This window comes from Nothobranchius furzeri, chromosome 5 (assembly GCF_043380555.1).
Source record: "Nothobranchius furzeri strain GRZ-AD chromosome 5, NfurGRZ-RIMD1, whole genome shotgun sequence".
In the NCBI taxonomy this organism is placed as follows: domain Eukaryota; kingdom Metazoa; phylum Chordata; class Actinopteri; order Cyprinodontiformes; family Nothobranchiidae; genus Nothobranchius; species Nothobranchius furzeri.
In genome coordinates, this window is record NC_091745.1 from 77,744,366 (window position 1) to 77,771,213 (window position 26,848).

Genomic DNA, 26,848 nt, shown 5'->3' on the forward strand with positions numbered 1-26,848 from the left:
GCAAACATAAAAAAGAGTGAAATACAAAATTTTAAAGTCATGTGAGATGTTGTTTCAAATGTTTTTGTTTTATCATTTCAAAACAGTTTAATTTTCCTCTTTATTCAACAAAAATATCCACAAAAAGATTGGATTTATACTTTTTCTTAATTGTGATCCTCAGTGACATAGCTATATATTAAAGAGCAAGTCACCCCCTACAAGAAACTTACTTCACTCCCACTTCATGTTTGAAAAATGCAACAAATGCTGTTGCCTGGCAGACCGAGAGGGCGGAGCCGCTAACAAATACACACACACAGGCTCACAATGGCATTGTGACATCATAATGTACCAGCTAACATTATAGCATACCTCTTAGCCAATAGCGGTGGCAGATTTAAATTCAAATACAGTGCAGAATTTTTCCCTGACGACACCGCGACACTGACAGTTTTAGGCAGAATATCTGAATTTTAACCAAGATGCACTGAACTGCCAAATTATTCACTGCACATATCTACAGCACGATTAGACACTCGTTAATATAGTTTATCAGCAAAAAAAATGTGATTTCGGGGTGACTTGCTCTTTAAATGTAATTTATGAAATAAATTAGTTATCAATATTTTATTGAAGAAGTCTATCACTGAGAAACCATTTTTACTTATTATTTTTGAAAGTCTGAGTGCTTCATGCAGGCTGAACATGAAAATAGTCTCCTACACCTAGCATTAGCATTAGCTTCTGACAGAAAACAGACGGTGAAACTCTAGGATTAGAAAATCCTGACAGATCTACGTCACCCTGTCACTAACATTCATGGACTCACCCATCTTGACTGACGATGGGGAAGGCTGTCGTTGGTTTAGCGTCCAGGAAAGAGCAGAGAACGTCTCTGATAGTGGACGTTAACTGTTAGCATTAGTTACTCCACCACACAGCAGAACTCCTCCAGGCTTGTGCTATTTGTGGAGATAAAACATCAACGTTGCAGCGCAACCAGAGCCAGTGGAAGTCGTGTTGCTGTTAGCCAATCAGAGGAGAGATGTCCCAATGTCAGTAAATAAGACTCCAAATCCTGTCAACTCTGATCTTGTTCACTTCTAGTTCCTAAAACGGGTTCATCTGAGCTTTTTGCCCTGAATACAACTTTCAAGGCTTTTGTTCCTACATGAGACCACTGCAAATTATTACAAATATGAGTGAAGGACCTCTTTAAATAAAAGTTATTAATTAGCTTTACAATTTATGTCTTGATTAAAAGATGAATGTGTGGTTTGGGGTTGGGGTGTGGGGGTCTTCCCTGGGGGCCCATTAGGGTGGCCAACAAATGTCATGATGTAGAGGCGGTTGCAGTAGGACCCAAATGCAGGTGAGCAGGAACAGGAGGCCGACTGGCAAGCAAAAGAACTGTTTAATATGAATAATGGTGGGTGGGACGACGCAGGAGGAAGACGAGACGAAGATCTGACAAAGACGAGCACTACCGGAGGGGTCACCAGTCTGACGTGTCTGACGCTGAACGCGCGGCCCTGTACGTCTCATGCAGGGGGGCCGCCCAGCGACCTCCCCATATCCCGTCTTGGTTTGAGAGGCGCCTGATGGCAGTTTATTCTAGCTTCAGCTTTGCTACTATAAATGCCAACATCCTCCCCAGGGTGCCGCGGCTAATCCCATTTTGAAACGCTCTGGTCCGTAAGAACAGCTTTTTAGACGCGTAACGTGGGGAGACAGGACAACACATCAGACAGAGAACGAGCAGATCCTGACAATTATCCAGCGGTGGCCATGGCCTTTGGGGGCACGTCTTCAAACAATCCCAAGTAGCGTTTATGTTGTTGGAGACCCTGATTACTGACCTTTACGAGAGTTTCTGTTGTAGAAACACTGCAGGCCACCTGTGAACACCAACGAGACCCCATAGGATCCATGCATCACCACACTATAGCCCCATTCCCACCTGTACCGGGTCGGCCCGGGCCGGGTAGCGTAGGTTGTTTACATATCTGGGTGGCCTGGAATTTTCCCGGGCCAACCAAGGCTCATTCTCGGCCCTCTTCCCGAGGGGTACTGCTTCAGGCCGACCAGGGCCAACACACCCACTGCTGACAAGAAATTCACACCTTCCATTAGAGCAAGCCTCTGATTGGTGGGTAGAATCAGCCCACATGGGCTTAAGACAAGGATGTGTGGAAACAACCGGGCCAGACTGGGGCCGACTGGGGCTACCCGGCCCGGGCCGACCCGGTACAGATGGGAATGGGGCTTAAGTAAAAGAGGTTAAACGTATCCTCCATTTCCATCTCCTCTTACAGCTGACGGATCCCGGCAGCTGTGAAACACGACCTCGCCGGTCCTATCGGCCGTTTCCATCGCGGACCTGAGGTCTGAAGCTGCAGGAATGAAAGTCTTAAGTGTTTCTACCGCCAGCCTCAGGAGCCTCACACACCTCATTGAGCTTCTCCTGCTCACCAGGAAGAAAGTCAAGAAACAGCTCTTTGTTGTCTACTCTAAAGTGTGTGATTGTGAGGGCGATTAGTGGTGGGTGAGCTCTACCAGGTTCAGATCAACAGGCTGATTGTGTGTTGATGTATTTTTTTTTTACCCACGTCGAATCAGAATGTTAATCTGAAGATTAAGACGTTATTTATGGCAGATTAGAGGCTAATTATCCAGCTATTTTGCAAAGAAATGGATGAACGAGGAAAGTAGAAGGTGTGTGTTGACATTCTTGGACGTACAGGCACCGTTTCAGAAGTACAACCATCCAAAAATGGCTTTTGGCTTTACACATTGCCTCTAAATAAGGCTGGTACTCTTCCCCCTTTAATTCCTACAGAAGCCCATGCAAAGTTAGCGTTCCTGCCCGTGTCATGTTGTGAGTGAGTATGTGAGTAATGTTGATAGTTTTAGCAGATCTCTCCCCTGATGCTGGACTTCCATTTGTGTTGTGCTTTACTGAGATGTCAAACGCAGGCGTGCGCGCTCCTGCTCGCTTTGTTTGTGTTTTTTCGTCTCCCATAATTTGCTGACTTTCATTCCCGCTCCTCGTCATCGTCCACCTCCATTTTCCCAGGGGAGCGCGACGGAGATGAGGAGAAACGCGAACGAGATAATGGGGAGAACATCTGTTAAAGGGAGGAGAGCAGGAGGATGAGTGGGACAAGTTCTAAAGGAAGACCTCTCCATTCAGAACGTTGGTGTTTAAGCTAACGAGATAACGGACTGGGATTTAAGCTGTGTGGAAACTGGGAATGACTTCGCCCACCTCAACGGTGTTCAAACCAGTAAGATTTGTGCAACAACATGACCGAGATGGCCGAAATGTTAAGTGTCTGAGTCAGGAACAGAACACAGTTAGATGTTCTACAATAAAGATCATACAGTAGTGTGTGAGAGCTGGGACACAAGCTGACTGAAGCGTAAATAATCTATTTATTACTGCAGATTAGATGATTTTGGATTTTTTTTAAAGATGTAAATTTGTGAAAAACCTACAAAAGTTGGAATTTAACATCAAGGGGATTTCGAGTTGATTCTGCAAATTTCGGACTCTATTTAAAGAGCAAGTCACCCCCTACCAGAGTATTACTCCACTCTCACTTCCTGTTTGAAAAATGCAACAAGTGCTGTTGCCTAGCAGACCGAGAGGGCGGAGCCGCTAACAAATACACACACAGGCTCACAACGACATTGTGACATCATATGGTACCAGCTAACGTTCTAGGGTACCTCTTAGCCAATAGCGATGGCAGATTTAAATTCAAATGCAGTGCAGAGTTTTTACCTGACAACGGCACAACACTGACAGTTTTAGGCAGAAAATTTAAATTTTAACTAAAATGCACTAAAGTGCTAAACTATTGACTACACGTCTCTGCAGCATGATTAGACACGCATTTATATAGTTTATCAGAAAAAAAGTTGATCTGGGGTGACTTGCTCTTTAAAAAGAAGCGTCCTTCTTGCTGATGACACGGACCCATGAGTGATCCAATGTGATCCGGTGTCTGCTGCCACATCGAGAGGAACTTGTTGAGGTGGCTCGGGCATCTGGTCCTCGGGAGGAGCTGGCCCAAGTGGCTGGGGAGAGGGAATTATGGGCCTCTCTGCTTAGGCGACCAGACCCTGAATAAACGAATGATGATGGATGGATGGATGGATGGACATAATTTTCACTTTAGAAGTGGGGGGGACACGGGGGGGGGGGGGGGGGGGATCTTTACAGTATGCTCTAATGGGAAACAGGCTTCAACATAAACGGTTGTTTTCTGCTTGGTCCTAGAGCTCAACCAGTGTCAGTTTAATATAGCGTAATAATGTTTTTGGATGGTAAAAAGTGCACGGGTCAAATCTTGACTTCGGAAAAAGTGGGGGGGACATATCCCCCCTGTTCCCACCCCCCCAAAATTACGTCCATGGATGGATGGATGGATGGATAACTCATGGCAGCATCCCTCTGCAGATTTTTAGGTACTAGATTGAAAATAATTTTTAAAGCAGCCAAAGAAAAAAACTTTATGTAAAACCTTCAGAAAGCCTAAAAACAACTAAACAGGACCATTTCTAAAGAGAGAGTGCGAGACTGGCTGATGCTCCTCCAACCCCTCCCACCAAACCATTCATCTCCAGACGCAGTAGCACCCAGAGCCGAACGTGTGGTTTCGACAATCTGGACTTCGTTTGGTCTGACGTGTGTTTGCCACCAGTTGTCATGACAATAAGTGGTCAAGCAGCCTCTGGCAAAGTGTCATCCATAAACTCCAGTGAAAATGGAGGCGGAGGAGGAGAAACGAGACAAGGGAAGCCGCCTTATTGTTCTGCGAAAACTGGATGACTTGAGAAGTCGGATGGAGTTTTGTGGTCAACTTTGTGTGTTTGTTATAAATAAAGCTGCAATATACAGTTTATGAGAGCGTGAGTTAACAGAAGGATGCAAAGGAGAACTGGTGGAGAGAGAACTTGAAATCGCAGTTTGGGTGGCGTCGCTAAGAGAAATAAACAAATGTTTCTTTTTTCAGGAGTGCTTGTGTAACGAAGGGTTTGTCTAAACAAGGGGAGTAAAGTTTTATAGACAGATAAACCTTAGAAATTAATCAGCTCAAGGCATGAATCTTGTTATAATGTGCATTCAGTTATAATCCATCCACCCAACAGAGCCCACTTTGTTTGTCAACATAAATACCGTACTAATTAAAGTCCAAAAGCTGGAATACGAATAAAAACGCTGTTCTTCACGTTGGGGGACGTGATGAGAATCACCAAACCAAAAGTAAAACCAAGGATGCAGGAAAGGATGATCCTCACTGTTAGAACGGCTTGTATTGGGGAGAAATGTGGCAGCGTGGATCCAACTGTTTGTGATTTAAAATAGAGCTGCACAATATATCGTAAATATATCGTTTTCGCGATATCAGCATGCACAATATGCATATCGCAATGAATGGTCAGCTCAAATGTTTGCTACACATGATGCATTCTGTCAGTCAAATAGAAGCATGATGTTTTTTAACAAATCAAATAGAGCTCTTCACCCATTTGGCCAATCAGGTGGGTTCTCATAGGTTAGATGCCCGCCCCCGAGGCGGACGGCACTTAATTTAGATGGTTAGCAAACACCTGAGTTAGCTTAGTTCTGCTCTTTCTGCAGATTCTGCTTTTCCCGGGATCCACTGATTGCCATTTCTTGTTCATTTTCTTTTTCTCCTTTCCTCACATCTTTTGCTTTTCTCATTTTTATGATTTTTTTTTATTTCTTTGTTTTTGATTATTTTTGTTCCTGAGTTAAAGGGACTTTAAGGACTTTTGAATTTTTATGCTCGAGATCGCTCCCTCAGGCCAAAAGTGTAACGGCAGCTTCAATAGTAGGCTTGTGCACGAGGCGCGCATGCTGTACGTGCACACTCCTTAACAAAAATAACAGCTGAGACAGTCCCGTATGTGTGTGTGTGTGTGTGTGTGTGTGTGTGTGTGTGTGTGTGTGTGTGTGGCCTGGAGGACAGAGGACAGGAGAACGCGCAGCTAATTAATGAAATAATGTGGTTCTGTAGCTTTCTCTTCAGCACAGCGACAAAGGTTTATGATGGGTCAGTCCTCCTGCATGCTCAGATCATTCCCTTCCCTTGCTTGAAAAATTGTTCCAAAATGAAAGTTGAACCCACATCTTTTTTATCTGTGAATTCAATGCCGTTCGGCGAGTCTCAAATAAAAATTTGGGCATCTTACTGTAAAAAAATATACCATTAATGTAAAAAAGAAACTCTAAATGAAGTATGTTCACACCCAGAATCAAACCCAGGTCTTCTGCATGAGAGTCCGACGTCTTCCAAGGTGAGCTACACTCTAGTAACATTCAGACTATCTAACTTTTATATCCTTGATGACAGCTGAAACAACGTCAAACCAAAGAACGGGTCGAAGCGAAAATGGCTATTTTGTTGCTAATTAGCAGGAAATATCTAGAAGAAAGTTCTACAGAAAGTAGCTAAGGGTCCTCAGAAATGTATCTAGCTTTGTCACTAGGCGTTAGGAACAGCGACAAAGTGGCACTGCCTCTCTCTCTGCTGCTAAAGCTACGGATAGCAAATGCTACGGGCGATGCCTGAGCGTGAACGCGCATGAAGCAGCCTGCTCGACCCGAGCAGCTCTCTTTTTCTGTGATTTTACAGAAAAACAGGCAATCACAGTAATAATGCCAGGGCTCATCCTACAGGACCAGGGCATTGCAGGAGAATGTATGAAGAAGACATTTATTATTTCTATACATGTTTTGGCTGTCAGACTTCCATAATGCCCCTTTAAGTTTGTATTTATTGCAAGTAATATCGCCATTGCAACATTAATCATTGTTATCGAATATCGCAGGTTTTCCTAATATCGTGCAGCCCTAATTTTAAATGTAAGTAACACCAAAGACTGTCCAAAGTCCCACGGCGATCCATAAACCAACCCGCCGTCCCAAAGGAGCGTTTCTGCTGTAACCTCTTTGGATCAGTGATTCCCCAGATTGGATACCAGGACCAAGAGGAAATCTGATTTCCTGTCCAATAAAACTACAAAAAAATCTATCTTTGAGAAAAAGTAGGTGGAAGCTCAGGTCAGTGAGAAAATGAGGGAGCAGAAAGACTGAACGTATCCAGTTTCCTCCTCTAAACCAAGTGGAATCCCACTCTGATTGTCCTGGAAGAGGTAACCGTGTTTTTATGCATGTTTGTGGGAAAGGACACGAGGAGCTGGTGCATAATGACATCAGCAGAGATCAGGTCATGTTCCCGGACTGCTTTTTTCCAGAGCAATCCAAGGTTTAAAGTGAGACACTCACAGATGAGCCAGGATGTTACTAAATTACACTTGAGGTGAAATTTACTCAGAAAACCCCTTTTTAACACAACACGTCCCATGCACCCGGTCTTTTAGGGCTACAAATGACACAAATTTGAGTAGTTAAATATCCACCATCAAGAGCTGAGCAGTGGGTTTGGTTTTAGGCTGGACTAAAAATAAAACACCATGAAACTCTTTAATCTCAGAGAAACGAAGAATCTTCTACTTCTGCTGAAAGTAACGACAACAAATGCGTGATCAGTTGCAGGGGCTTGTCACTGTTCGGGGTGTTTTTGTAATTGAACATACAGACGTGGACAAAATTCATGGTACCCTTCGCTCAATGAAAGAAAAACCCACTGAAATAACCCGAATCTGAAAAAAGGAATAATAAATGAAAGTTCTACGAATTTTAACCAATGAGAGTCAGACGTTGCTTTTCAACCATGCTTCAACTGGATTATTAAAAAAATAAACTCATGGAACAGGTCTGGACAAAAATGATGGCACCCCTAACTTAAAATTTGTTGCACAACCTTTTGAGTCCATAGCTGTCAGTGAGACTTCAGCAGGTATTTTGGCCCACTCCTCTTGAGCAAACCGCTCCAGCTGTCTCAGGTTTGAAGAGCGCCTTTTCCAGATGGCATGTTTCAGCTCCTTCCAAAGATGCTCAATAGGATTGAGGTCAGGGTTCATAGAAGGCCACTTCAGAACAGTCCAATGTTTTCCTCTTGGTTAGCTGCCTGTTTGGGGTCATTGTCCTGTTGCCAGACCCATGACCTGCGACTGAGACCAAGCTTTCTGACACTGGCCAGCACATTTCTCCCTAGAATCCCTTGATAGTCTTGAGATTTCATTGTACCCTGCACATATTCAAGACACCCTGTGCCAGATGCTGCAACCCCAGAACATGACACAGCCTCCTCCGTGTTTCACAGCAGGGAGCGTGTTCTTTTCTTGATGGGCTTCATTTATCCGTCTGAACATGGAGCTGATGTGCCTTGGCAAGAATTCCCCCTTCTGTCTCATCTGTCCGTGTCATTCTCCCAGAGGCTTTGAGGCTTGTCAACATGTGGTTTGGCGTATTCCAGTCTGGCTTTTTCATGATGTGTTTTCAACAATGGAGCCCTCCTTGGTCATCTCCCACTGGCTCAAACGATGGATGGGGCAATCTGACACAGGAGTTATTTCTTTGACCATTGTGGGTTTTTCTTTCGTTGACCAAAGGGTACCAACAACTTTGTTCAAGTTTGTAAGAACTGGGCGTGACGAGTTGCTTTTTGACATCTTTTAGCCTACTTCCAGTTGTCAGATTCTTTTGAAGGGATTTCATAAGTCAGGTGACGCATGTAGGTTGTGGAGTTTTTTTTTTAGTGATGGTTCGTCACAGGGTGGTAATATGAACTGCATTTTGGATTCATTCGTTTTCCAGTCTGAAACATTTACGGGGAAAAAAGAAGCGAAAACTGTAAGGAACCAAACTTTCCAGCTCTACAAGTTTCATTTTAATATAAAAAATTCACGGATCTGCTCTCACACTGTTTTCTGTCTCCTCGGTCCGGAGCATGAAGGCCAGGCTTGTGCGTCATTACAGGGGGCTCACTATGCTTCAACGTTTTTCTAACCCACACCCTTCCCTAACTCCCCTCTCACTGAACTCGCCTTTTCATTACAGGTTGCCTTTGGTCACTTTGTTTATCCATCTTTCAGACTCCGCCTTTCTTTCCTTTCACTAATCCGTGCATCTGTGCTGAATATCATCTTTTTTTTTCTTTGCTTTTCAGCATTCTGCCAGTGCTTTAATATAGATGTAAAGCATCCGCGGATCTTCACCGGTCCAGAGGAAGCTCTTTTTGGCTTTTCTGTGTTGCAACATGAAGCAGGAGGAGAGAAATCGTAAGTATGTGAGAGAAAAGTGAAAAAAGAAAGAGGACTTGGTCATTGCACAAAGAGGATGTTGATTGGTATTTTAGTAATCTGTGTGTCATTTTGTTGAAGGATGCTGGTGGGAGCGCCGTGGGATGGGCCGCCCAGCAACAGGAAGGGGGATGTGTACAAATGTGTTGTAGGGGAGGAGAAATATTCAAACTGCAGTAAAGTGAATCTAGGTGAGAGAGAGAAACACAGGATTATCAAATATTCTTAAAGTGATTAGATGAATTGGTCTTGATAGGGTGGAAACAACAGTCGGACTAAAGACTCATTTTGACCAGATTGTCAATCTAATAGTTAATTGGAACTGTTAATTTAGCATGAATTAGTTATTTAAACCAAACTTCACGGTTCTAGTGCAAATAGCAATGCATCTGTGCACATCTGGAACAGCCAAAGAAAATTCCAAAGGGGATTTGAAATTCCCACTGGAATGGTATTTTAAATTGACACAGAGCAGCTTCCTGCTCCTCCCCCTACTGGTTGAAAGTGGAATTGCAATTGTCAGGAAAAAAAAATACCTGCAGCAGCCCGCTGTAGCTAGTGCTAGCTAGCTAACTCTAACATGAGCTGACAAATACTAAAACAAACCACAAAGTAAAAAGATCCACACTGTTGGACAAAAATATGCCTTACTTACAAGTCCAGTAGCAGCAACGCCAGGTCACCATCAGTCTGTGATTTTGTGGCCTCCTTTAGTGCCCTCAAGCTAGCGTAGGCCGCGCCGGTGTTCACTCTTGTTTTAGATCTTTGCTTCACCTCCAAAGACATGACTCTCTTTCTTTCACATCTAGACTCCACCATGATGCCAACAGAAAAAGCAAACTTCTTATTTTTTCTTCTTCTTGCGCTTTTTATTGACAATCAGCAAACCGAAAAAGCTAACAGCTAACAAGAACACCTACCTGCTCCACAAAACTATCTAGTGCAGTTTTTGGCCAGCAGAGTGGTGTCAGATATGAAACTAGTCAAGTTTCTAACTCAACATTCATTGAGATCAATGTTAAAGTGCTAGTTTAAAGGTTAAAAAATATCTAGTGTTACTTTAAAACAGCAGCAACTAAACTTTTGTCTTGGTTTTGCTTGGATTAGCTGACAGCTAGTCCGACTAACCATTAGCTCATCGATCCAGACAGAAAAAGTTGCCGTTTCTCCAAACTGAGGATGATCAAAAAGGTGTTTAGTAAAATACCATTCATTGCTTTTCCCCAGAATCCCGTTTCAAATAAACTGAACAGTTACTTTAAACATCGTCATGATTTGTAATTTTTCTTTGTCTTCGTCTTTTTCAGGTGAAACTGCTCTTCAAAATGTTTCTAAAGTTCTGAGGAATTCTCACCTGGGAATGACCCTCACACCAGACTCACCTGATGGTTTCCTGGTAGGTGCAGGGCTGCTTGATAGAAAGGACGTGGCCACAATGTGTCTGATTTTCTCCTGAGTTCATTTTAATGGAGACATACTGTGACTTTTTTCCTTGCGTTATAATAGTCCTAAAAGCAGCAATAGCCATGAAACAGGAAGAGTGCACCGGCGTATCTTATAAAGACTCTCACCTCCTGCCAAAATAAGAGCATGGCCAGATGTGGGTAGACATTCACAAGGGTTCACTAGGCTACACATTCCAAACACAATCCCTCTGTTTTATTGTAGACATTTTCAGTACCTTCCAGAATGAGTCGTTTCAGGGTTCTGTCACATAAATAAAACAAGCTGAAACTGGCCACACCCAGCCATCCCCACTCAGGCTGCTATAAGCTGAGATGCTCCTATAGCCAGGATGGACTCAGTAGAGCCGCTGCTTCTCCAGGTGAAAGGTGGTTGCATCATTTCCTCATTTATGACATCACAAATGAGGACTTTTTAAACAGCTTGCTTTAAGCACATAATTCCTGAAACAGACAGAAAATGGGTGGATAATAATAATAATATTAATAATAATACATTTTATTTAAAAGCACCTTTCAGAACACCCAAGGTCACTTGACAGAAAATATGTTCAGAAAATACATTAAAACAGCGATAAAACCACAATAAAACGCAAAGAAGAAAAAGAGAAACAGTTAAATAAAATCAGAGGTCATAGGCAGATTTAAACGTGTGTTTTGAGTCTAGTTTTGAAAAGGGTGAAACTGTCGATGTTTCTGATGTCTGGGGGGAGTGAGTTCCAGAGACGGGGAGCAGAGCGGCTGAAAGCTCTGCTCCCCATGGTAGTGAGACGGGATGAAGGAACAGCAAGATGGAAGGAAGAAGGAGATCTGAGAGAACGGGAGGGGGTGTTAATACTTAAAAGGTCTGAGATATATGGAGGAGAGAGGTTATGGACGGCTTTGAAGGTATGGAGGAGAATTTCGAAGATGGACCTGAATTTAACTGGGAGCCAGTGAAGCTGTTGGAGAACCGGGGCGATGTGGTGAAAGGAAGGGGTTCTGGTGATAATATGGGCTGCTGAATTCTGGACCAGTTGCAGTTTATGAAGGAGTTTGTTGGGGAGACCATAAAGAAGTGAATTGCAATAATCGAGACGGCAGGTGACGAGGCTGTGGCCGAGAATGGCGGCAGTGTGAGGGGTAGGGGAGGGGGATGGACTTTTTTTTTCTCGTTTAAAATGTGTACGTAGACAGTAGAGAACCACATGGCAGCACAAAAGGATGCGAAAGGTGAGTTTTGCATCATACATCCACTTTAAATAAATACTAAATGTTAAACGAGATCAGCGGAAGGTATGATGGTGCATTAGCGCCACTGTGTAGAAACAGGATTAGGAGGAAAAGCCAAGAATGACGTAGATCTACTATAGTTTATCGATACCGTTCTCTGGTAAAACATTTTTATAAGCCAAAGATGTTTACATGTTTTTGTTTGAGGCTCTTATTCTGAAAGCTCAAATGAAACTGTAGTTGTTGCTGTTATGTGGTTGATGACTTTATTCTTTTGAATATTTTTAGATTTTGTCTTAAATCTCGGCTCTATTTAATTTTCTCCTCGTTGGCCCTGAACACACACTGGTTGAAAAACACACGATCTGATTTATTTGGCAGCTTTGATGGTCAAATCATGGAGGCCAAAACTCAAATCTGTTTAAATATTCTGCTCTTGGTAATATTATTTGGCTCAGAAACCCAGTTTGGATTAAACACCAAGTCTTCTAGAAATCAAATAAAAGTTTAAAAAAGTGATTCTTAATGGCGCCGTTTGTCATAATTCTCACAAAACGTAAAAACAGTCATCATAAAAACATTTCATGGTTGTTGAGGCTGTTTCTGTTGCACATTTCCGATGTTTGTGTATTTCAGCCAGTAAGAGTTTTAAGGCTTTGCCGCTATTGGGTCAGAAACTGGGAGGGTTGGGAGTCTCTAATATAAAGAGATGGATTCAGTCCAGCACTGGATGCCTGACCTGTTCAACATTTAAAATCTGCAGACTCATTTTGATGACTGAAGTCCTTGTAGCCGTGTTAATCATCTAAAAATCTTATTGTTGCACTCCATTTCACGTTCCGCCAGTCCAACACACTTCTTTAGTATCCAAGAGGTAGCGGTGTGTGTTCTTTGTGTGTTTTTCTGACTGAATGTGTGTGTTTTGTGTTCTGATGCCTGCCAGGATTTAAGATTTTACCTCGGGTGTGGAGTCGCGCACAGTTCACAAACCTGCGTGTGTGTGTGTGTGTGTGTGTGTGCGTGTGTGTGTGTGTGTGTGTGTGTGTGTGTGTGTGGTGGTCAGGTCTATAACGGGATTGGAATGCGTCTCCGGCCTTTTGTTAATGACAGACCAACCAAAAGCCATAGCACCTCTGTCGCTTTTCTCCATCTTCTGGTTTCATCCCTTCTCTCTCTCTCTCTCTCTCTCTCTCTCTCTCTCTCTCTCTCTCTCTCTCTCTCTCTCTCTCTCTCTCTCTCTCTCTCTCTCTCTCTCTCTCTCTCTCTCTCTCTCTCTCTCTCTCTCTCTCTCTCTCTCTCTCTCTCTCTCTCTCTCTCTCTCTCTCTCTCTCTCTCTCTCTCTCTCTCTCTCTCTCTCTCTCTCTCTCTCTCTCTCTCTCTCTCTCTCTCTCTCTCTCTCTCTCTCTCTCTCTCTCTCTCTCTCTCTCTCTCTCCATCTCATCGCTGCTGCCTGTCTGTGTGCCTTAGGAGAAACCCATCCATAATGACAGGGCAAGAAAACCAGCATGTTTCTCTTTCTCTCGTTCTACCCTCATTTCACCCCACCGCTCTCAGCCTCCCTCTTTTGTCTCAGCTTCTCTTTTATGTGCTCCCTCCACACTCTCTCTTCATTTTTTCCTCCTAGAATGAAAACCAACTACGCTTTGAAGACAGAAATATTTTTATAGGATGCCCCCTAACCCCTCAGATTCACCCAACCCACTCTGTATTTAACACAGTTAGATTTAAATTGCCCCGCTGGCGCGCTGTTAAACCGCTCGTGACAACAGCGACTGCCAGCATGTCAACAATAGTCTCCCTCCCTCTGCCTTTTTTTCTGTCCTCAAAACCACATCATTTTGTTATTTTTTCCATGACTTATTCCCTCTGGTGACTTGTTTTCTTTTTGTTCCCTGCTGAAGTTATTTTATGTGTGTTTATGAATGTGTCAGTCAGCCTCGTGTCTGTACCATTAAACTATTTAAAAAACAAAAGCAGCAGAACACAAAAACTTAAAGAGTAAGTCACCCCCTACCACAGTCTTACTCCACTCCCACTTCCTGTGTGAGAAATGCAACAAATGCTGTTGCCTTGCAGACCGAGGCGGTGGAGCCGCTAACAAATACACACACACAAACCGGCTCACAGCAGCACTGTGACATCACAATGTACCAGCTAACATCGTAGCGTACCTCTTAGCCAATTGCTAAGATTTAAATTCAAATGCAGTGCAGAGTTTTTACCTGGAGAGGGCACAACACTGACAGTTTTAGGCAGAATATAAAAATTTGATCTAAGATGCATTAAAGTGCCAAATTATTGAGTACACGGGTCTACAGCACGATTAGACACTCATTTATATGGATTGTAGATGTTATTGATTTAAATTAATATTTCCTTCTTATAGATCCAGGGGACCTCAGGGCCACAGAGAACGTTCATGTTTTTAGAAACAGGCTCACGACCCATCTTTTTAGCTTAGCTTTTAACTGACTACTATCACTTTTTAAATTAATTAATTAGTTAGGTTATCTATCTATCTATCTATCTATCTATTTATTTTATGTATTCTTTCTTTCTACGTGCTCCTTTTGCTCTGACTTTTATTGTCAGACTGATTGTAACAGGAGGGAATGTGGGCATGCGGGGCCTTTTCAATTTGTTAACCACTTTGAGTTGCATGCTTTGTATGAATAAGTGCTATATAAATAAAGTTTGATTGATTGATTATAGATAGTTTGGAGAAACAAAGGTTAGTTAGGAACAGACTGACAAGCTAATGGCTAGTAATATCAAAGCCGGACTACAGTGTGTGTTTTCAGCTGTTGCACTCTGAGGACTCCCTGAAGGTTGCGGACTGTACGGCGCAAGACTTTAGTGAACCAAACTGCATGACGCCTCTCTTCAGCAGGGCATGCTAACGTCACAAACAGAGTTGTTAACACTTCTTTTGCTAGACTCCAACCCAAACTCCAAAAAGGAGCTTTTTATAAAAACATTGCAATAAAGGGCTCATTTGCAAGCGAACTGCAGCTTAAAAAGTCTGATATTAATCGCGGTCCTGAGTCAATGTGTAACATTTTCAGTGTTTTTTGTTGTGCAATTCAAACTCCGACCTCTAGTAGCAGCAGTTGTCATCACCCTCATTCAATGGTTTTTTTGTCCTCCTTCAGCGAATCTAGATCATTCTACTTTGGTTGAGATATCGTGTCAATCTGCCATAAAATTTATTTACATCATTGTGTGTGTGTGTGTGTGTGTGTGTGTGTGTGTGCGTGCGTGTGTGTGTGTGTGTGTGTGTGTGTGTGTGTGTGTGTGTGTGTGTGTGTGTGTGTGTGTGTGTGTGGTAGGCATGTGCCCCTCTTTGGTCACAGGAGTGTGGTACATCTATGTTCAGCACCGGGATCTGCGCCTCTGTCAGTGATGACCTGGAACCAAGAGAGACCATCGCACCAACTGAGCAAAGTAAACACACACACACACACACACACACACACACACACTCACATGCAGCAGAGCACTGTTTTAACCAGCCAAATGTTTGGAAATGTCCTCAAATTGCAGAGTGCAAGACGTTTATGGACATCGTGATTGTAGTGGATGGCTCTAACAGTATCTACCCCTGGTCTGAAGTCCAGAACTTCCTCAGCAACATCCTCAGCAAGTTCCACATCAGCTCCAACCAGATGCAGGTAAACACTACAAGCCTTGCTGCCTCTAGTAACTGTTCACGTTTGTAATGGAAACTTGTGGGTTCAAATTTGAACGATACATAATTTAAATGTCTGAAACTCCTTTGCTGTTGCCAAGAAAAGGAAGACAAGCTTTTCCCCTGAGTGAAAACAGAAGCAGATATTAGCAAGTTTGGCAAATAGAACCATGATGAACTACTGCGATAGCTCAACGGGACGTGAGCCCTGGAGGTTGAGGGGGGAGTTGGAGGGCAGGGACGTAGCGATGTTATTCCGAATGAGAGGAGAGAGAGGGGAGCGTTGAGGAATGAGAAAGGAGGGTGGGGGGTATTGGGTAGCAGGCAGTGTGAGGTGAAGAGGAAATACCTCTGGTTTCTGAATGAATTCAGAAATTCCCCAAGTGAACTGTTTGCTTTAAGAATAGGGCCGCTACTTAAAGAGGTGGCTCACTCCAGAAACACAAGTCTTAGATGTTGCTTCCCACAATCATCCACAAACCACAAACATGGTGCTTTTGCTGAAATGCTTGTGCATGTGTGTTGCATTCAGGTTGGTATAATACAGTATGCAGAGATAGCTGTTCACGAGTGGTCTATGAAGGACTACCAGACCACACAGGAGGTGGTGGAGGCCGCCAAGAACATCAGCCGTCAGGAGGGCCGAGAGACGCGCACAGCAGACGCCATCAACATAGCCTGGTAGGCCCGCTGCTCTCCGACGAGCTTCTCTTTGTGAAACACGGAGCAGATTTGGCAGGCTAACTGGAAACTGAGTGTTTAGATTTTGGTGTAACGTTCTTAAGGGTTGTTCTCTAAATAACGCTGTTTCATGTAGGGCATGTTCCCTTCTCAGTTGTTCTGTGGGTATTTCTGATTTACAGAACTAGCTAGATGCTAGAATACGTTGCAGAAGTTCAGATTTCATCTTGCTTCATTGCATCACATGTAGGGATGGGTACCTTTGACATTTGAATCGATTCGGTACTAATTCCCGGTACCTAGGAATCGATACCGGTACTTAACGGTACCAGTTTTCGATACTTTTGAGTGTTTAACATTTTAATTCTCTTTTATAATTAAATATATATTTTTGTCAATATATAACCATATTTGATAAATACCAGGATAAATAACATACAACTGTTTGTATTTTAACATCGTCCTTGTAGTTTTATAAGCTGATAATTAAACTGAAGCAAACATCTTTACTGTGAACTAAATTTACTGTGTATCTTCATTCCTTTTGCGGTCTTTTTTCATTTGATTTTTCCTACTGGGAAGTTAGAATTTCCGAGGAGAAAGCGAACGCACCATTAGCTGATAACAATGGTTGCAGTGGAAGCTAACGTATCAAGCTAACGTTATCTTAAACAGTTTATTTAGTTGCTGGGGCAGATTATTTGTGGATTCTCTGAAAGTTTCCATGGAGTCTGTGACAAACTTTTTTTCATTGATCCTATCATCTAATCTCACAGCTGAAACAACGCTTTCTTTATAATCTGTGCGCAGGAAGCATGCCGATGCTGTAGTAAAACAAAAGTTATAATAATTTTTTTATTAATAAAACCATGTTGCAGCACTAAAGCAGCAGAAAAATTAGATTTTGCAAAAATATGCAGAATGTTGAATTGTTTTAGAGCCCTGTTGTTGGCAGATTCTGATATAAATTTTAGCTCTTCACCTGGGAAAAAAATGGGTCCCAACCAAGCCCCCACAATGCAGGTGACAAATTGAAGCAAACCCGGAAGTGAAATAAATTGCAGTTCCACCCTCATCCACTAGGGGCTGGTGTCAGAAGCGAGCAAATCCTCATTGACTCCCATGTTAAAAATATCAATTTCACAGCAGAAATAAACATGTTTACAGCCTGGTACCAAAACGTGTTTTTGGTTTAAATGATCTAGTTTACACTCATGACAACTCTGAGGGGGGTGAATGTTTTTCTCACTCTTCTGTTTAAGTGTATTAAAAGCCTAAAATTCTGTATAATTAATGAGCATCAGACCCACGTGACCACAGAGCTAGCTCCGGGGAAAGGCCTCAGTCTGAGCCTCGGCCTCGCCTTAAACTCTTCCGTCATTTTCGTCTCTCAACTTAGACCATTAGTTGTAGTGTTTGTGTGTTCTTTTTTGGATATTTTTTGTGCAATTGTTGGACAAAATGACTTGCTGTGGCATTAATTGCACTAATAGAGCGTCCAATGAGTCTCCACTTCATTTTATTCGGTAAATAAAATTATATTTATGTATTTTAGGTCACTGCCGAGCTGAGCTTAGATTTTAACATGTACTGTTTAACCATGAAATTTATATGTAATAGGGTAAAACCCAGTGTATTTAACATAATGCTGCTCTTTAGAAAATGGGTTGAAATATAACATGTTGGTGGAGCTGGGTTCCCACTATCGGCTTGTGGAGCTCTCGGGAGACCTCTGTGTTCCACCCGTTTCTCCCCTCCCCGCAGCTCGGTGCATCTCTGTCTGATCGCGGCCTCTGTTCGCTGCGCGGGCTGCCGACTTGTGGAGGTCTCGGAGACCTCTGTGTTCCACCCGGTTTTACCCAGCGGTCAGCCCGGCGTATCTCTGACTCAGAAGCTCTGGTGTTGTGCACAGTTAACTCCGGTTGTAGCTAGGTTGCTACCTCCGTTAGCTTAGCTCCCACCTCCGCGTTAGCTTTGGGTTAGCATCAGGTTAGCTTGTAGCTAGTTCGACCGGGTGTCGTCAGTTGATCCCAGCCTTACAGCCCCACCCTCAGCTCCCCCTCTCTTCCCTTTTGTGGAATTGTCTGGGCTTGACGGAACCTGTGACACGGTCAAAATGGCGGTGGTGGCCACCTCCCACTTGGCCTCAAAAACGTGTTATTGAAGCCTATGGAAACCCATTGTCCACATATGTATATGTCGATAGTCCCAACATGGTTTTTGTGTTGTTGCCATAGTGTGACGTCATCGGTAGGCACAGATCTCCTGTCCTCTTTTTTTGGAAATGGAAATATGGTCACCCCAGCATATGGATATGCATAGAGACTAAAAGAAAAAAGGGATTGGAAGCATCTGAGAACAACAACATTAGATGGAACAAAAACATGAAGTAGGTGTGTGTCTGAAGCGTTAATCTAAAGCAGAAACCACAAAGCTGATATTGTTCAAGAGGTGGAGAACACTAGACAACCGTTCACAATCACATTTCCACCTACAAGTAATTTAGAGTGAGAAAATATACATGAATGACTGTGGAGGTTAGGGGGAGACGCAGCAATAGGTAAATGTTGTACTCGTGCCAGCGGGTGCATCTCTCCGTCTCTGGTCGGTCGCTCCCGACGCCTCAGCCTCAGCAGGAGTGGACATCCTCTTCTACTCACACTGGAAGCTGCCGTTTAACTTAAACTAAGTTAATGAAATAATGACACGACTTTACAGAACACGTGCACCTGTCCTCAACTCTCCCAGTGCATGAACAAGCTCACAGCGCCCCGCGACGCCACCTGCAGCTTCACACACGCGCACACACAGAGGGGAGGAGGAACCCGCACTTCCTTTTTATTGAAGGACTTTAACTCCACCCACATAGACATTGGTAGTGATAGACATCGCACTACAACACCCCCACTCGATGGCATCACAATAACATTTATGTCTGCTTTCTTTTTTTCACATTCCAAACAAAAACTTGCAGAAACATTCCAGTTTAACCTTTGTAGCAGATTTTGTGAACACATCTGCTATCATGTTTTCTGTTGAACAATAAACAAGGACCATATTACCACGTGACACATTGTCCCTCACAAAATGGTACTTAATGTCCACGTGTTTGCTTCTCTGACGGTTTGTTGGATTCTTTGCCAAGCTTATTGTTCCTTGGTTGTCCTCGAAGATTTTAACTGGACCATTTTTAACATGTAGTCCCATGTCCGCGAGCAGGCTTCTGAGATACAAGGCTTCTTGAACTGCTGCTGCTAGAGCCATGTACTCTGCCTCGCATGTCGACAGCGCAACAGTCTGTTGCTTCTTAGTCTTCCATGAAACCACAGCGCCATCTTCCTGTAGACTGAAGCAGTAACCTGTAACACTCTTTCTGTCCCCTGGATCGTTTGCCCAGTCTGCATCAGAAAATCCAAACAGTTCTAAAGTGTTCTCAGTCTTTTTGTAAGATAACGGGTAATGTTGTGTCCCTTTCAAATACCTGTACACATGTTTGACAGCCGTCACATGTTTTTGTCTAGGATCAGACATATACCTTGACAGATTGCTCACAATCCAGCAAATGTCTGGCCTGGTGCAGGTCATGATGTAAATGAGACTGCCCACCATAGCTCTGTACTCTTTGGGATCTGTGGGGTCTCCTTCTACAGTGAGATCACACTTGGTTTCACAGGGAGTAGCCCTGGTTTTACAGTCTGACATTCCTGATCTTTCAAGTATTTTCTGTATATACTTAGACTGGTCCATTTTTATCTCATCCTGCGTTTGTACAAAATCTATCCCAAGAAAATGGGTAAGTTGCCCTAAATCTTTCATTTGGAAAAGATTTTCCAGTGTTGTTTTGACTTGTTTCAAGATGTTATCATGACTGGCAGCCACAATTATATCATCCACCCACACCAACAAGATCACACTTTCACCTTCTGACTGATATGTGTAGATACAATTGTCTGTTGCACTTTGAACAAACCCGTTTTTGATCAGAGAACCATGGAGCATTTGGTTCCAATTTCTCCCAGATTGTTTTAACCCATAAATTGATTTGTTCAACTTCCAGACCATTTTTCTTTCTCCCTTTGGACCTTCATGGAAACCTTGTGGTTGTTCCATATATACCTCACAATCAATAGGTGCGTGCAAATATGCAGCCTTAACATCCATCTGATGTAGTTTGAGGTTGTGCTGAGCTGCTAGCTGCATGAGTACACGTAATGATGTGAGGTTAGCTGTAGGTGAGAACGTTTCATAGTAATCTACACCCTGCACTTGTGTGTAGCCCTTAGCGACGTATCTTGCCTTATGTGTCTCATTCCCTTTTGCATCCTCCTTCAATGCAAAAACCCACCTACCTCCAACTGTTTGTTTCCCTTCCGGTAAAGGAACAAGAGAAAATGTGTTGCTGTCCTTTAAAGCTGTCATCTCATCTGTCATTGCTTGTTTCCACTTTTCCCTTCTGTCTGATTCTAAAGCTTCATCATAACTTTGAGGGATGCCTGTTGCAATACGATAGCAGTAATCAATATCTAGCTCGATACTTTGAACTGTACACTCATAGTCTTCAAGATATTTAGGCTTCCTTCTCTCCCTGCCAGATGTGCGTGTAGCCTGTGTGTCTTCCTCCCTGTCTGTGTCATGTTCCTCTGTAAACTCGGTCTGGGACTCTTCAGGTTTGTTTACTTCAGTTACAGTCGTCTCCCATCTACTTACGTAACCCCCACTTTTTTCCAAATCGGTCTGTGTGTGTTTTTCTGCTTTGCTTTTCTCAAGAAAAGTCACCAGCCTGTGTTTTTGAACGCTGTTTGTTTCTGGGAAGAACACCATTTTAGCAGGAGAATGAGTGTCAAAACCCACAAAGGTCCCTCTCTTTCCTTTTGGATCTAATTTCTTCCTGTCTCTGTTAAACACGATGCACTCAGATCCAAACTTTCTCATTTCAGATAAGTTTGGTTTTCTACCTGTAAATAGGAAATATGGGGTCTCTCCCGTTCTGTTGCAGTAGCACCTGTTTCTTATCACAGTAGCTAACTTTGCTGCATGGGGCCATAACTCCTTAGGTAACCCTGACTCTATCAGCATGCACCTGACCATTTCAAATAAGGTGCGCCAATTTCTTTCCGCCGTCCCATTTTGGTGGGGAGAGTACGGGGCTGACCTTTCATGTCTGATGCCATTTTCTCTCAACAAAGTTTGGTACTCCTCTGACATGAACTCAGTTCCATTATCTGACCTCAGGCGTTTAACCTTTCCGAATGGTTCCATGTCTGCTAGAAACTGCTGTGTAGCCTGGACTGCTTTGTTCTTGTTCCTTAGAAAGTACACATGAATAGTACCAGAATAGTCATCAACAAAAGTAATAGCATACTTAAAACCTTCAAATGACTCTGGAGAAATAGGACCCCCTAAATCAGTGTGCACCAGCTCTAAGGGTGCTTTAGCCCTTGTGTCAGCTGTCTTGATTCTTGTCAATGTGAATTTCCCTTTTACACAAGTTTCGCATTGGTTAGTTTTGTTACCTTTGTCTCTGATCGCCATCCCCTCTACTATGGGTTCGAGCTTCAAAATATCCCCATAGTTACAATGACCCATAATTTCATGCCATTCTTTCAGATCAAGACATACATTACAGGAATCCTTGCTGTTTGAAACAGTTGCTGGTGTAGCATCCAAATAATACAACCTGTCTTTTACCTTCAACCTACATGTGGAGCCATCTGGGAGGATCATCTTGCTGCTGTCTTTTTCAAAACTGAATTTTACTCCCCTTGACACTGCTGCCTCCACAGACAAAATGTCTTGTGGATACTCAGGAATCAGTAGAGCACTGGTCAGTATTATCTTCAGAACTTTTCCCGTGTCGTCAGTCACCTCCAGCTGAGCGTCTCCCCGCGCTGTAACACTGCCAGTGTGCCGCGTGCCGTCTGCCAACTCCATCACGTGCCTCTTCTGCTGGAACGCCTTGTCGAACCGGATGAAAGCTTTTTCATCTGTGATGATGTGAGTGGAAGCACCGCTGTCAATCAGGAGTCCTCTCTGCGTTGTGTCCTTAGGTTTGTACTCATTTACTTTCAGTAGAAAAGAGCTATTTTCTTTAGCGTCACTCCTGTGACCTGTTTCTGGAGATCTGTTCCCCTGCGCAGTCTCTGTAACAGTGGAGGCCTTGCTGTTGTCCCGCGTCACAGTGCTGGACTGTTTCCAGTTACTCTTCTTCTTTAATCTGCAGTCTCTTGCTCTGTGACCAACCTTCTCACAGATAAAACATTCTCCATCAAAATGTTTCCCTGGTTTTATTTTCTCTTTGGGCTGAACATTTTTGTGCTTTGTCACCATCACTTCATCTGCACGAGGTCTGTTCCGGTAGCGTAACGTGCATTCGAAACTTCTCAGCCGGGCCTTGAACTCATTAAACGTGAGCGAGTCTCTCGTCTGTGTTACATGCACTGTGAACGGGTCATATTCTTCCGTCAGGCCTTTTAACACCATTGCCACCAAGAGTGCGTCGCTTAGCGTCTCTTTTGCTCTGTTTAATGCCGCAATAATTTTCTCCACACGTGTCAAATAGTCCACCAGCTCCTCACCGGGTGCCATCACCACGTTTGTCAGCTCTGTGTAGAGTACCACAATGCGCGGTTTTTCCTCGGACTCAAAGTGACGTCTTAATATCTCTAGACTTTTCTCTCCGTCGTCTGGAGCTTCATATAGTATTAGCATTAGCGTTTTGTCGTCTAGACAACAGCAGAGTTCAGCATATGCTAGCTCGTTCCTCTTACCGACTTCCACAGCCTCTGGTGTGTTCGGTGCCGCTCGGTCCTTTCCGAGTATTGTGTCCTTTAGGCCTAACGTCTTCATATAGGCCAAAAACCTCGCTTCCCATATATGGTACCTCGCTTCATCTCCGTCGAAGCGGGGCGGCGGGCCGCGTCCATATACTTGGGTGTGCTGCTGGGCATGCCTGGGCCCATAACCTGTTGTACTCGTGCCAGCGGGTGCATCTCTCCGTCTCTGGTCGGTCGCTCCCGACGCCTCAGCCTCAGCAGGAGTGGACATCCTCTTCTACTCACACTGGAAGCTGCCGTTTAACTTAAACTAAGTTAATGAAATAATGACACGACTTTACAGAACACGTGCACCTGTCCTCAACTCTCCCAGTGCATGAACAAGCTCACAGCGCCCCGCGACGCCACCTGCAGCTTCACACACGCGCACACACAGAGGGGAGGAGGAACCCGCACTTCCTTTTTATTGAAGGACTTTAACTCCACCCACATAGACATTGGTAGTGATAGACATCGCACTACAACAGTAAATTTACCAGAATAAAACGCATGTGGTCCCATTTAGCTCTGGCTCATAGATTTTACTTTAACCAGATTTGACCAAAACCAAACATTCATCTGCAGACTGAGACAAAACAGTAGAGAAGACAGCAGAAGTCCAGAGTAAAAGTCTGAGGATTTTTATAATATTTTTAATACGGAGCCTGAGGCTCCGGGTCCCTGAACGGGGCTAAAAACGCTATTTTCTAATCCGCTTTGCCTTACGCCCTGGATCACACATATGTTGTAATTGTATTCAAATGAAAAGTAACGATGGGTGTTTCCACCACGCCAGTCACGTACTTTCACATTTATCAGCTTGTAAAAGTTTGTAATTAGCATGACTACCAATCAGACATCGGCACGTCGCATATATGACATCGCCACATAATCTCCTCCCCCGCTACTTACCACAGGGCCAGATTTATGGATCTGAAGTTCGCTGTACTTACAGCCATTTTTCCTCTGCTTTTCTCCGTGTCTGGCTCGATGACGTCACTTTGTAGTTGGATTTGTAGTCCTGGACTTATTTTCACACAACACCTAAAACGTTTCCCCCGTTTGAAAACAAGCAAGTTCTTGGTATCAAAATGCATCTTAAAAATTCTCAGACATCATAGGTGAAATCCATGGTCCTTAACAAGTGGAGTTAGAAAACAGCGTTTTAGCCCCATTTTCTCCTTCATCTGGGGAACCGCGGTCCGGAAGTAGATGGGCGTGACTTAGGCTCCCTACATTTAATTCATGTTTATTTGAAAAAAAATTCAGCTATTTGTCTTTTTGCTCCAAAACACTTTGAATTTGAATCAATAAGTGATTAACTCATTTCTGTAGAGCTTGTTGTGCAATATTTTATAAATGTAATTATAAGTTTCTACTTGGTCATCTTTTATCACTGTGTTTTATTTAGATTTTTATTTATCAGCTGTTTATGTTTAATTTGTTTCTTAACTGTTATCTTAGGCCCTGTCCACACGTAGCCGGGGATCTGCCAAAACGTAGATATGTTTCTACGTTTTGGTCTGTCATCCACACGAAAACAGAGTTTTTTCACACGAAAACGGAGTTTTTTCACACGAAAATGGATCTTTTTAAAAACTCCGGCCAAAGTGAAGATCTGCGTTTTCTCCGTTTTGGGTGTCTGCGTGTGGACAGACAAAACCGGAGTTTTAAGGTCCGCAACGTCACTTTCCGCGACAAATAAATGCTGACATCACGTGTGCGACCTGTGTTTACACTAGCCGACAGCATGGATGCCCTCGGAGCTGCGCTCGCTTTATCAATTGTCCAAGCGCTTTCTGCTTGTTTGTTTTTGCAAGCGGGATTACTGCTCCTTGCGGAAGACCACAGACGAAGGACAAGGTTAAGAACGGGGGAAGTACTGCCGCCTACAGGTCTGGCATGTCCTTAACAACGTATTTATCCGGGTACGTGTGGACAGAGTTTTTTTTTAAACGAGGTGGTGTGGATGCAAGTTTTTAGAGGGGCGGATATTCGTTTTAAAAAAAAAAACCCGGCTACGTGTGGACTAGGCCTTAGTCTCATTAGTAAAGTAGTGTTTCCTCTGTGGGGGCCGGCTGCCCTGGGGGCAGCGGTGGACTGTGGTGGCTGGGGTGCTTCCCATGTTTACTCTTGCCAATCTTGGTGCTCCCGGTGCAGTTGGCTCCTTTGATGGCGTTTTCATCTTCTTTGTACCTACTACATCTGCACTCAGCCAGCTGCCCTATCTCTTTTACGTGTGTGTGTGTGTGTGTGTGTGTGTGTGTGTGTGTGTGTGTGTGTGTGTGTGTGTGTGTGTGCGTGTGTGTGTGCGTGCGGGATTTTGCATCTGCTTGGGACGGGATTGAGGGTGGGAGGAGGGAGAAACAAAGGGGATCTCTGTGATTCTGTGTGGGAGGGGTGGGAAACCGACTGCTGTCTGGTTGTTTTTAATATTGTAAAGCGCTTTGAGCTGCATTTGCATGAAAAGCGCTTCACAAATAAATTTTGATTTGATTTGATTTGATTTGAAAAGATGTCGAATTTACCCAATAAATAATGTTTGATGGCGCAATAGAGTACAATACAGTAGAAGATCCCTTTATCGTCTCTCTGTGGGAACCAGGGGAGGATTTAGGACTGAAGAAGATCCGGGGCTTAACACACACACGCGCGCGCACGCACTCACATGCGCGCACACATGCACGCGCGCGCACACACACACACACACACGCGACACGCACTAGTCAACATCATATATATTTGTCTTGTACCACATAATTTTTAATCTGAAGCTACATATTCAGCATATTCAGGGCAGAGTATTGTTCCTGTTAGTGTTTAGTGTGAGATGATAGTAAATATTCCCTTTCTTTCTCCAACAACTTTACCTGATAAGCTAACTTTAGGCAAACCAGCAGCACAACAAATATTTTCAAATAAGACTCACAAACCTGAGTCAGCACCAGTCTCATCAAAGCTGGGGTTCTGTCGCCGTACTTTTGGTCTAAAAAACGTCCTTATGTCCATCTTCACTCATGCGTTTCAGGCAGAGGGTGTAGAAGAAGCCGGCTGCTGAAGGGCTTCTTCTTCAGTGGTGGAGGCTCAGGCAGGCTGTATACAAACTACTGCCAGCTGCTCCCTCTCTGTTGGACTTTGGTACTGCATGTTACTTCCGCGATTTAGATCCGGGGCTTTTCATGAAACATCTGGGGCTTGAGCCCAAGTAGCCGGGCCTAACGCCGCCCCGTTGGGAACATTTTGGTGTCTCGGCAACAATTACATTCATTATAGAAGCAAAAAATAATAAAAAGTAAAGAGTAAAAAAGGTAAAAACAAACTTTCAGATCCTTCAGGCTATTTTGGTTTAATCTCACAAATATCAGGCAGCTGTTTCAGGTCTGAATTGAAAAACCTACAATTACCGATTAGGCTTCAGGAACTAGTGAATAGCCTTAAAAATTTCCTTTCTTTTCAAAATAAAATTCCTGCTTCTTTAAAGTCATAACCCAAAACACACACCACACCCATTCATTATGTGTGGCCATCATTTACCGTGTGTGTGTGTGTGTGTGTGTGTGTGTGTGTGTGTGTGTGTGTGTGTGTGTGTGTGTGTTGGAGTGACGTTCTACTTAAATACACACAGACACATTCAGAAGGCAAGCATAAACCACACAGGTAATTGGAGAGTTCCGGTTTTCTGCTACATTTAACGATAAAAACAGGTTTAGGAGAAACCTTCAAAGGTCGTTGAGAAGCAGCAGCAAAAGAAAAGATGCAGCCGTGGCTTT

General features: G+C 43.5%; 1 protein-coding gene across 1 annotated transcript in view; it reads left to right on the plus strand.

The window, feature by feature from the left end:
- itga10 (integrin, alpha 10) overlaps positions 1-26,848 on the plus strand; it is a 62,531-nt gene that overhangs the window by 2,222 nt on the left and 33,461 nt on the right. The window contains exons 2-7 of the mRNA XM_015950395.3: positions 9,090-9,201; positions 9,304-9,413; positions 10,530-10,618; positions 15,227-15,341; positions 15,441-15,568; positions 16,118-16,266. Of these exons, the coding sequence (XP_015805881.3) occupies positions 9,090-9,201; positions 9,304-9,413; positions 10,530-10,618; positions 15,227-15,341; positions 15,441-15,568; positions 16,118-16,266 (703 nt within the window). The remainder of the gene's footprint in view (positions 1-9,089; positions 9,202-9,303; positions 9,414-10,529; positions 10,619-15,226; positions 15,342-15,440; positions 15,569-16,117; positions 16,267-26,848) is intronic.